This window comes from Dipodomys spectabilis, unplaced genomic scaffold (assembly GCF_019054845.1).
Source record: "Dipodomys spectabilis isolate Male_0828 unplaced genomic scaffold, ASM1905484v1 ptg000081l, whole genome shotgun sequence".
In the NCBI taxonomy this organism is placed as follows: domain Eukaryota; kingdom Metazoa; phylum Chordata; class Mammalia; order Rodentia; family Heteromyidae; genus Dipodomys; species Dipodomys spectabilis.
This window is the reverse complement of record NW_024870758.1, coordinates 8,023,262-8,034,878: the sequence shown is the minus strand read 5'-3', so window position 1 is coordinate 8,034,878 and position 11,617 is coordinate 8,023,262. Positions and strand designations below refer to the sequence as shown.

Genomic DNA, 11,617 nt, shown 5'->3' with positions numbered 1-11,617 from the left:
GAGACAGAGAGAAAGGGAGAGAGAGAATGGGAGAGGGGAGAGGGAGAGGGAGAGAAAGGAAGAAGGAGAGGAAGAGGGAGAGAGAAAATAAAAATAAAAAGAGAAAAAAAGGAAGGAAAATTATTGTTGTGTAAACATGTTTTACTCAACTAAAATTGGAAGAAAAAACGTTTTAAGGACATTTGCAATCACTTCTGCTTTTCAAAGCAGACATGTCCCCCTTTAAGTCATGGCTAAATATGGAAGAGAATTGTATGGTAGAAGTTTGCCAGTCATGTATCTATGAAGCCCCAGTATCAGGATGGGAAAGATACTCAAGAGACAAGGTTTAATTGCAATACTTAGATCACTACTTATTTTTGATTATCTCAAAGCAATGAAAAAAAAAAACAACAAATCTATGCTTAGTTTCTGTTTTTATTCAACACATTCGACAAAGTTCAGTATCTAGAATGTCTACTTGTCATATTTGATATGCTGAAATCATCAGTCATGAATGCAAATTCTTAACTTTTTCTAGAACAGATTGTGCAAATCTACCTAAAGTCAAGATTAACAAAATGGCATGCTTCAACTAAGCTGGTAACATTAATAATTAATTGGTATAGATTTGCAGCTGAATGGGAAATGTGGATCATATTCATGTACTTTTATTATTGCTTTCTCACATTTCATCTTTGTAGTGCTCTTTGGTTCATGGTCAGATCATTCATATTTTATTTCAAAACATTTTCATTTTCAGATCAGCAATTGTGTGATCCTGGTGAATTTCTTTGCCACGATCACGTGACTTGTGTCTCCCAGAGCTGGCTGTGTGATGGAGACCCTGACTGCCCTGATGATTCAGACGAGTCTTTAGATACCTGTGAGTAGAAAGGTTCTTGTGCCATTTGGATTTATCTTCCCTGTGAAACTAAATGTCAGTTGCTTTCACGGATGACTGCTATTCTAGTTGATTCTCCTTTAAAAAAATAATACAAAAAAATTGAAAACATTTTTCTGTTTTCTTTGTAATTGAGTGTGCAAAAGAGAGCTAACCTATAAAAGAAAAATGCCAGGTTAATTATTTTATTTGACTGAATTAATAAGAAAGGACAGACTAGTCTAGGAAAAAATCAGCTTGTAAAATATAGCAACGAGTGTTCCTCTAGTAACTTATCTAATGTATCTTGACACCAAAGAACACAGAGAAAGAATATTAAGAAAATCAAACTGCCACTTTATCTCTGTTAATATCCCAGGGCACTACAAAAAGAATAGATTATGTTTATTTTTTTTTAAACCAGAAAGACAAAAATCTTATTTGTTCATCAATAGATGATCTCTGCTGTTATAATATAACACTCACAAGCACTTAGTGTATGTAGATCCCAGTTGTAGTCATAACCATCATTCTTATAAACATATTATAACATTCCCATTCTATCTAATGCATACTTGATATTTTCAGTATGAACAACCTCTAAGATTTTTGTCATTGAGATTACTAGACCACCTAGCTTTAGTCAATAACCACACATGCAAGCAAAACAACTTTAACTACAAACAGTTTCACATTTCTGTGATGTAAAATTGACAACAAAAACTCCATCATACATATTACTTTATATTGTCCAGATACCAGCATTAACATTGAATTCCATCCTCTTATTTATAATATTGCAGACAGGACAAATACATATTTTGAGGAAAATCAAGAAAGAGGTTCTGTTTATTACTATTTTTTTAATTTTAGATTAAAACAAGTTGTTCAATTTAGATGAACTTGAATATTTGCATTCATTACTTCTTTTTACTTTGACTATATCATTTCCTCCAAGAAATTCTAGTTACTTACATTTCCAAATTCTACCAGTTTCCTATTTAATTTTAAATGTCTTCACTAGGTTTTTTAAAACACATAGCCATTTTTGGTTTATAAATGGTTTATAAAAAATAAATAGGAAATGTACTTGATAATTGTATTTTCTGAATCTATGCAAATTATTATTATTTGACAGGAACATGAAGTGCCAAAACATAGATAAGCTTGAAGTGAGTGTTAAGTGGAAGAATGTTTAACTTGACTAGATATTTTATCTCTATTTATTTAAAGGATACAATACACAGAAATATATAAATACTAAATAGACAGAAGAGAATGAGACTGACTCTTGATATTGTATGAAATCTGTTGGAAAGATGATGAAATTTGCCTTAAATTAAATTATTATGTTGGTTACATGATTCTGTAAACATATATGTTTTCATAACCTAAATATGTGGATTGTGTAGTATATGAATTGTTTTTATAAGTGTGTGCATAAAGGGAGAGAATCTAAGTATAATGGGTATAGAAGATAACATAAGTGAAAAGACAATATTATTTCCATTTGAATTAATTGTGTAAGTGTCACAACTAAGTTTCACTTAATAACTTTTTAAAATAGTATTGGCATTTAAAATCAGGTTCTCACTCCTGGCCTTGCAAGTCCTATCACTTCAATCTCCTTTTGCTCTTGGTTATTTTTCACATTAGATCTTACAGTTGTTTTCTAACATTAGTCCCAGACAAGCATGCTTTAGACCTGGAATTGTGATGATCACAATTGGTTTTTGTCGCTGAAATGGTTATAGCTGACCTTTTGGCTGGCTGCTCTGGAACCACGACCTTCCTGGTTTCTGTCTCCCATGTCATTGGGAGTACAGACATGAGTCACTATCTTCACCATTTTAATCTTCCTTCCCAATTAGAGTACTATTAAGATGTATCTTCTCATTAGCTAAATGGAAAGCAATTATCATAGTAAAACACAAGGACTGCTCATTAGTGATGATAGTAATGTTTTGCCTCCTGTCTTGATCCTCCCACAAACTCTGTGAAGGGAAAAAGTCAGAAATGTAAGGTACATTGATGGAATCCATGTGCAGGAAGGCAAGGTTGGAGGAGAAGTGCATTTCACTATGATCTCTCACAGAATTTTTGAGGAATAGCTGTATGATGCATCTAAGCAAGAGTTCTCTTCACTGATGAAGCAAAGAGAAAAATGGGTTTCTTTTGCTAAAGGAGTAGTAATATCAGACTGGACAAGTTTTTGATCTAGAAGATTCAGAAGAACCTATGTAGTCAATTCAGGAATCAAAGAAAACCTGAAAAATACTTGTTATTATGTGCATTTTATCTATCCATCATAATGTAATCTATATTTAATTCATCTGTTCCAGATAGTGAGTCAGTACTAATTGATGTATAGGCAATCATAGAGCTAAAGCCTTATGAAAAAAATCAATTCACAGGTTCACAGTTTCCTTTTCCTTTAACCACAATGTTTTGTAATGTACTGATATACATAACATAATTATGTAATCTTATAATTATATAAATTTATGTATTCAATGTAAAAACCAGGACTAAGAATAGAAACATTAAAAATGATTTTTACTTTTCCAGACAGTATTTTTTCTCTGAATATGAACAACATATTTAATCATCTTTGAAAACTTATGTGTGCTATATGTACAAAATATTAGATGAAACAAATAATACAATATATTTATTTTTCTTTCTTTTTTTGGGGGGGGTTCCGGCCATGGGGCCTGAATTCTGGGCCTGGGTGCTGTCCCTCAGCTCTTCAGCTCAAGGCTAGTGCTCTACCACTTGAGCCACAGCACCACTTCTGGCTTTTTTCTTTTTGCTTATGTGGTGCTGTAGAATCGAACCCAAGGCCTCAGGCATGCAAGGCAAGCGCTCTACCACTGAGCCACCTTCCCAGCCCCCTTTATTTTTCTTAAGTATACTTAAAATTTAAGATGAGATAAAATACCAATCTAGCATATAATTTAATATGACAATATAAAAGATGACAAGTAATGAGATTCAACAGGTAAACAATGGATATTGTTGAAGAATAGCAAGGGATTAACCTGCTAAACACTGATAGCTGAAAAGCTTTGGAAGAAAAACAGGCAAAAACTAATCTTGGAGATTAGTTTAGATATTATGACAACTGGAAGGTTAATGAGCTTATGTTTTCTTCCATTTTTGTGTTTATTTAACTTCAAATGTCCAAAAATCAGGAGTTTGATTTCAGTGATATAGAAAAAAATGTGTTTCTTAGTTTATTAATAAGTCAATTTCAGAGGAGTTATCTAATATCTGAGACTGGAAAATAGTAATTTTTTTGTATTTACTATTGGGAATGAAAAATCATTTATTAAGTCAGAAACTCCAAAATCTGTTTATTCACATCATTGAAAACACTTTTTGTTAGTATCTAGGTTACAATTGACACCTTCTGATGGCTAAGAGAAAAATCAGGAAAATTTTCATCTTTTTTCTCATTGCTTTCAAACTACAGTTGTTGGTTAATGTTGTGTGCAACTAGAATGAAATGTGTATTTGTGAAATGGAAGCTTTGTTACATCTGTGACACCGAAATTTCCTTGAAAAGCACATTTATTCTGAAGTATTTACATTGCAAATCTTCCTAGGAATTTTCTGTGGAGTGATAAGATGAGACTTTCCAACAATCAGCTCCATCTGATGTACAATGTTTTATGAGCGTTTGATGCTATTATAGTTAAACCCGGAGTCTACTTTTAAAACCATGAAAGTACTAGCTACATCACTTGGTTTTCTTCCCTATTGCCTTATTCCAGCTTCCTTCACCTTCTAATTTAGAGTTCTTCAATTACAGATCATGTTTGACAGAATTGTCCAACAAAGAATAAAAATGATTATGTAGGAAGATAATATTTGCAACATGGAATGTCGTAGTAATTTGTATGTTAACCTTTCTTTGTCCTGTCCTTTTCATGTATGAGCAATTTTTTTTTTCCTGTAAGAGAACAAATAGTAAATGATTAGGTAGGTTCCATCAATTCATAGGACTGCTACCATATATTCTTCTTTTTCCTATTGTTTCTTTAACTTGTTTACAAAAGCCCTTAAAATTCAAGTGGAAAATTAGTTTGTACCATGAAGTCTGTACAGGAATATGCAACAGGTGAGATGTAGCTAGCATCTTGTAGTTTGCCAAATCCTTCTTAAAGTGCCGTAGTTGAAACATGCTGATATCTCTGCCCAAGTACAACCCAAGCACAGCATGATGTAACTCCACACAGAACACTGCTGGCCCTTACTACTCATGTTGTCAGACTGAGGTAATACGGCTTAATCTTCAAAATATTTTCTGCCCAAACATATGTGTGCATATGATTTTTTTATTTGAATTGCCCTGGCATACATGTAACAAAAATGAAAGCTTAATTAAAGAGGAGATTATTTTGTGTAGAGACATACAAAAGTGGGCTGGGAATGTGGCTTAGTGGTAGAGTGCTTTCTTAGCACCCAACAAACCATGGGTTCTATTCCTCAGTACCACATAAACAGAAAAAGCCAGAAGTGGTTCCGTGGCTCAAGTTTGTAGAGTGCTGGAGAAAAAGAATCTCAGGGACCGTGTCCAGGCCTTGAGTTCAAGCCCATAACTGCCCCTCCCCCCCCCAAAAAAAAGAAGAAGAAAGATACAAAAGTAGACAATTCTCTTGAAAATAGAATTCCCCCCATTTGTATGCTCTACCTTCCTTAGTATGGAATTGTGAGACTTACATCAACACAGAATAGCCATTCTACCTTTCCAGCCAATAATTCTATTGCAAGAATAAAAGACAGAAGGAAAAAAAATAGAAAGGGTAATGATTATATGGTATACCTATCAGGAAAATAATTATTTTGATGTTATTTAATTCTAACAGAGTTTTGCAAACACCTCAAGAACTGACATTATGGGAGGTGGGACAATGAATATTCTCAAAAGGGTCTGCTGCTTTCCAAAACAAACTTTAAAAGTCTTGTGGAAGTGGGAGAGAAGGGATGGTAGGGGAAAAACAAAGGAGGAGGCAACAATGTTCAATAGGAAATGTACTCATTACCTTGCTCATGTAACTGTAATTCTTCTGTACAGTCTTTTTACAATAAAAAATGTACAAAAAATAAAATCATATTTGAACTTTAAAAAAAGAACAGAGGACAAAAGTAGTATAGCTGAATCACCTGGATGCATACATTTTATTTCTTTACTCTCCCTCCTGTCCATCCACTACATGGCAGGTAGAGTGGACAAAATATAGAAAGGGCTTTTGAATCCCCTCTGCTTGACTTCATTCCTCAATTCTTCCATGTATAACTTTATTCTTGGCCACTAACGATCTTTCTGGACTCCTGGAAATTATAGTATTTGCTTCATAGTGAAATGCTTTGATGAGTTTCTCTTAAAAAGTGAGATAACTTGTGTTATCTAATTTCAAGACATTCAGGACTCTGGTGAACCAATGTTCATTTTGTACAGTATACAGCTTCCCCTTTTTAAAAATCTGTGCCATACGGATGTGTCAAAGGAGTACATAATCTTCCACCCATACTAATTTGATTTGTATTATAGGCAGTTTTAATAACTAGATATATTACATATACTTTATATACATACATACAAATATAGAACAAATTTGGTATACAGATATTGTAGAGCCGGTGACATTTTTCTGGTTATTTTCTTAAAAATATTATGTTGAATAATTGTTTACATTTTTAAAAGAATGGATAAAAAGCACATTCATGAAAAAAATATTGATAACTGCTGCAGTCCTGAAATGTATGTGTCATCTATGTTTTTAAAGAGGAAATTGAGTTTATAATCTTTTGTAACTCTCTAAACAAGCTGTTATTTGTGAAAAGAGTTTGTAATTTATTTTTGAAATAGTACTTTTACCTTGACAAATTGAGGTAAGGAAAGGTTCAATTTCTATGAAGACCCCTTAGGCCACCTAATTTTAAAAATATAGTGTCATCTGAAAATCCTGGAAGGCTATCCCAGTAGGATTGTTTAATGCTGGCTTTGGGAGTGATCAGCTTTAATTGAACAATGTGGTAAAAATAACAAGTCTCCTGGGTAATAGGAACAGAAGTATTTATGAAAAATGGAAATGGCTATAAGTCATTAGGTTAGATGTGACTCTGCATGAACTGACCATTGCTTCTATTAAGTTCTCCTTGTTGTCAAATTTTAAACTTTATTAAGATAGTAGAAAGTTAATGAACTTTGTATGTTCATACACTGCCCTTTCCCCTAGGATATGAGGTAGAAATCCTTTCATAATATCCTTCTAAACTTCCTTTCTTTGACACAGGTCAGAAAAATAAAGTGGGATTCAGATGCGAGGTTATTAGCAACCAGATACTGCTCTTTAAATATATATAGCAGAATAAGGCATTGAAGGAAGGCTACATGAACAATAAAATTGATGGAAAAATGATCCTTGTTTCTAAGTCATAGTGATTTAGAGGTCACTTTGCAATGAGCTAATATATCAGAGCCTCAGAGAAAAGCTTTTCCTTAGGTAGAGAAGCTGAAATGATTTTACAGATTAAAAGAAAGCATATGAAACCCAGGAGAACAGTTTACATCTCTTTCAGTTCTTTTTGTTTTGTTCATTTTATCATTAGGTTCTTCTTAGTAGTAGTAGAAAGAAAGGCCAAAACCATTGACCCCTGCTCAATCAAAAAAAAAAAAAAATCCCACTAAAGAGCTGATGGGAACGGCGATGAGAAGGGAGAAAGGTGTAATTGTGAATTAGAAAGACATATCTAATGTTGGTACATTTGCCTAGCACAGTGGGGACAAGAAAGTGGGTGACATTTCTCCTCTTTTTAAACCAATATTCACTAACAAGTCTCTCCAAGTCAGTCTTGGCAATTTTAAGAGAGGTTGATTGCAGGCAGAGGTGACAGAACTGAGTGCCCCATAGGTCTCCCAGGCAAAGGAAGCTCAACAATGACAAAAACCTCACCTTTCCACTGAACAGGTTATTGCTCTTTGGTCTTCTGATCTAAGATCACAGGTGCATGAAGGAGCATGTCCCTCTGCCTGAGCTGGAAACTATAAGGAAAGAAAATTTGGAAACACTGTGAAATACAGAGAGTAAAATGAAACAGATGAATTCTAGAGACAACTCTGATAAAATCTCCTTGGCTTAAGGGATGTTGAACAGTAAACAAACGCTCTTGCAGGGCTCTGCAGGGACAAAGCTGTAGGCTCAGCAAGGAGTCACCCCAGAAACTATTCAATCCATCATTTATCTGCAACTAATCTAGCATTTGGGGTTGGGGAGGGAGGCTTTTTACCTTTCATGGGTGAGCACATTTTTCCCCCCAGAGGACATTTTATTCTTTATAGTCATCGTATAAAATTCACATTTGCCTTTCACTCAAAAGTGCTTTGTAGATGACATATTTTGTTAAATTGAGCACTAAAGGGTATTGTGTTCTATGAACTTATTTTCTAATGAAAGTGCCATTCTCTCTTCCTCCTTTCTTCTATGTCATTTATCACCCCAACCTAAGAGCAGGATATTGACACGTAGGCTATACGTATGAAATTGTCAATAGGGCAGAGTCTCACCATCTGACTAATAGCTATAGTGATCTTGTTGGAGGTCAGGCATAATATATAATAAATGTATAATATATAAATAGACTTTGGATTTTCAATCTATTTTTTTCTTTTTTTCTAAAATCTTTGTAGCATTTACTTTCATGATTTGAGACATGGCAGAAAATATTATGTAGGGGAAAAGGCTACATATCAAGAGGGGTAAATTTAGCCAAAAGCTTAGAGGGAATCAATTCAGTGAATGTACATATTAAGATTGCTGTAAGCATATACAATTATTTCCTGTCTCCAAACCTCTTTCCTTCTTTCTTCCTTTATTTCCTTCCTTTTTCTTCATTCCTTCCTACTTTGCTTCTTTCTTTCTTGTCTTCCTTCTTTTTCCTTCCCCTTTTTCTGTACATATTAACATTGCTATATGCATATTGCTATATACTTATGCTATAACATATAAGATTCTTTCCTGTCTCCAAACCTCCTTCCTTCCTTCCTTCCTTCCTTCCTTCCTTCCTTCCTTCCTTCCTTCCTTCCTTCCTTCCTTCCTTCCCTCCCTTCCCCATCCCTATTTCTTTTGTTTCTCTATGTCTCCTCCAGAAAAAGTATATGTTCAAATTACTTTCTACCCAGTTTAGAAAGGAGGGTCCCTCACCTGGAACCAAACTTTTCAGGTTCTCAGAAGCAAAGGAGAAAAGCAAAGAAAAATGTATCCCTCAATGCCCTGACTAAATTGCCTAGAGAAAATGGCTATTAATATATTATAATTCTTCTTTGTAGAATTCACTATTCAGCACAATTCCTTGTCATACAGTTTGAACCATTAGAAGAAATGGCTCGAAGGCAGTCATCTGCAAGAAGAAAGACTTCAGAAAAAAGCCACTCTGCCAATAGCTTGAGCTTGAATATTTTTGAACCAGAATTTATGAAAGATATAAAGCTGCTTGTGAAATTCTCTTAGTGGAACTCCTAGTGAACATATATAGCTTTCGTATGTATGTATGTATGTATGTATGTATGTATATATCTATCTATCTTACCTTTATATTATATATAAATTACTTAATGAATAATAAATTATAAATATATGATCATATGTATACTCCATTTACGTTCCATATGTCATCCATTTACTTTACATTGTATTACATATATATATATTCATTTTTATACTATCAAAAAATGCAATTAAAAACAACTTAAAGTTTCAGATATATACTAGTTATTGCAAATAAGTCTGAGATAAACAGAAGCGGTCAGATAAGTTGATGTTAGGTACAATGAACCCCAAGATAAGGACTCAGATGGTTTTTATTTCTTGCTATTGTTTCTAACATATTTATAAGATGATTTCTTTGTTGCTTTGTATGTCCCTCCAACAACTGAGGCTGGTGCTTGTGACTCATGCATATTATTCTAATACTTAGGAGGCTGAGATCTGAGGAATGAAGTTCAAAACCAACCTAGACAAGAAAGTACCTGAGACTCTTATCTCCAATTAAACACCAGAAAACTGGAAGTGGCCCTGGGGCTCAATGTGGGAGAGCACTAACACTGAACAAAAGAGTTCAGGGATAGTGCCCAAGCCCTCAGTTTAAATCCCACTACTGACAACAAAAGTATATTTTTCTTGAAAATATAGATCTTACCTATATACAATATTAATATTATGAATAGTGTTAAAGAGATGTAGAATGCAATCTAATCAGTGTCTTATGTATGCAAAACTCATGTCTCTATTAGGTAACTTCTGCAAATTTATAATTTAACTACTGTTATTCATATGCAAATGGATATACTTTTCAGTAATTAAAAAAAGACCTCCTTTTAAAAAAAATAGCTGTATGATATGTTTTTTCCAAATCTTGACAATAAAACTGAAATGACAATAACCTTCCTCATGATATATAAAAAATCATTTAGAGGAGTAGCTCGTGACTGTATTTGCAATGATATCTAGCTAAAACACAAAGTACAAACTCAGTTTTTTTACTTAAATGTCTTTATTTTCTGAGAAAAATTAATACAATGTATGCTAGTCAAAATTTCCATATTATAAATATTCTACACTAAGCTATTATAATCCGTATTTGGCATTTTACATTTTTTATTCTGAACTAAAATTTGGATTGGAAAAAAATGAGCATATATTTTAACTATGTAAAGAAGTGCTTCTTTTTCCATGTGAGTCTTTATAGAATTTTGTGGCATTTTTTGTTCTCTAGCTCTCACTCCCTCTCTCATATATATATATATATATATATATATATATATATACACATATATATATATACGCATATACATATATATATATAATGTTGGCAAAGAACACTTTTATTCTTAGTAGAATTCTGCAAAGAATTAGTATTTTAATAGACACATGAAGAAATGCTCAACATCTCTGGCCATAAAAAAATGCAAATCAAAACCACACTGAGATTCTACCTCACCCCAGTGAGAATGGCTATAATCAGAACTCTAATAGCAACAGATGCTTGAGGGGATGTGGCCAAAAGGGAACACTACCACACTGCTGATGGGAATCTAAACTTGTTCAACTACTCTCGAAAGCAGTATGGTGGTTCCTCAAAAGAGTACACATAGAGCTGTGTTTATTGCAACATTATTTACCATAGCTAAGATGAGAAACTGACCCAGATGACCCTCAGTAAATGAAAGGATAAACTAGGTGTGTGTGTGTGTGTGTGTGTGTGTGTGTGTGTGTGTGTGTGTATACATATATATATATGTATATATATATGAATTTTTGCTTCCATCAGAAAAAAACTACATGACCCCATTTGTAAGGAAATGGAAGGGCTTAGGGAAAAAAACTCATAAAATGAAGTAAGCCTGACCCAAAGAAATATAGGTCCTATGGTCTCCCTTATTCATAATATTTACTATACTTAACAGATGAGCAGAATAGCTCAATAACTGTATACATATGACCATATTAGATGTTTCTAAGCAAAATGAACCCTAAGATATGGACACAAGAGGTTTATCTTTGTTGTTGTTGTTTTCAATGTACTCGGTGGTTTCTTTTTTCTTTTGTGCACCGCCCCTCTCTTATGTTTTATTTTCTGTTGTCACTGTGTTTGATTTTGGTACCCTGGACATTGTATATATGTTTATATCTGAACTAGGGGAGGGAAGGGAAGGGGAACAACAAAATGGTGAGACAAAGGACAAAGGAG

At 33.6% G+C, this 11,617-nt stretch overlaps 1 protein-coding gene across 1 annotated transcript in view; it reads left to right on the top strand.

Annotated features, from left to right (window-relative positions):
• The first annotated feature begins 212 nt into the window (after positions 1-212).
• Positions 213-11,617, top strand: part of Lrp1b (LDL receptor related protein 1B) — a 1,466,647-nt gene continuing 1,455,242 nt past the window's right edge. Inside the window, 2 exon segments of the mRNA XM_042683428.1 lie at positions 213-252; positions 743-865. Of these exon segments, the coding sequence (XP_042539362.1) occupies positions 213-252; positions 743-865 (163 nt within the window).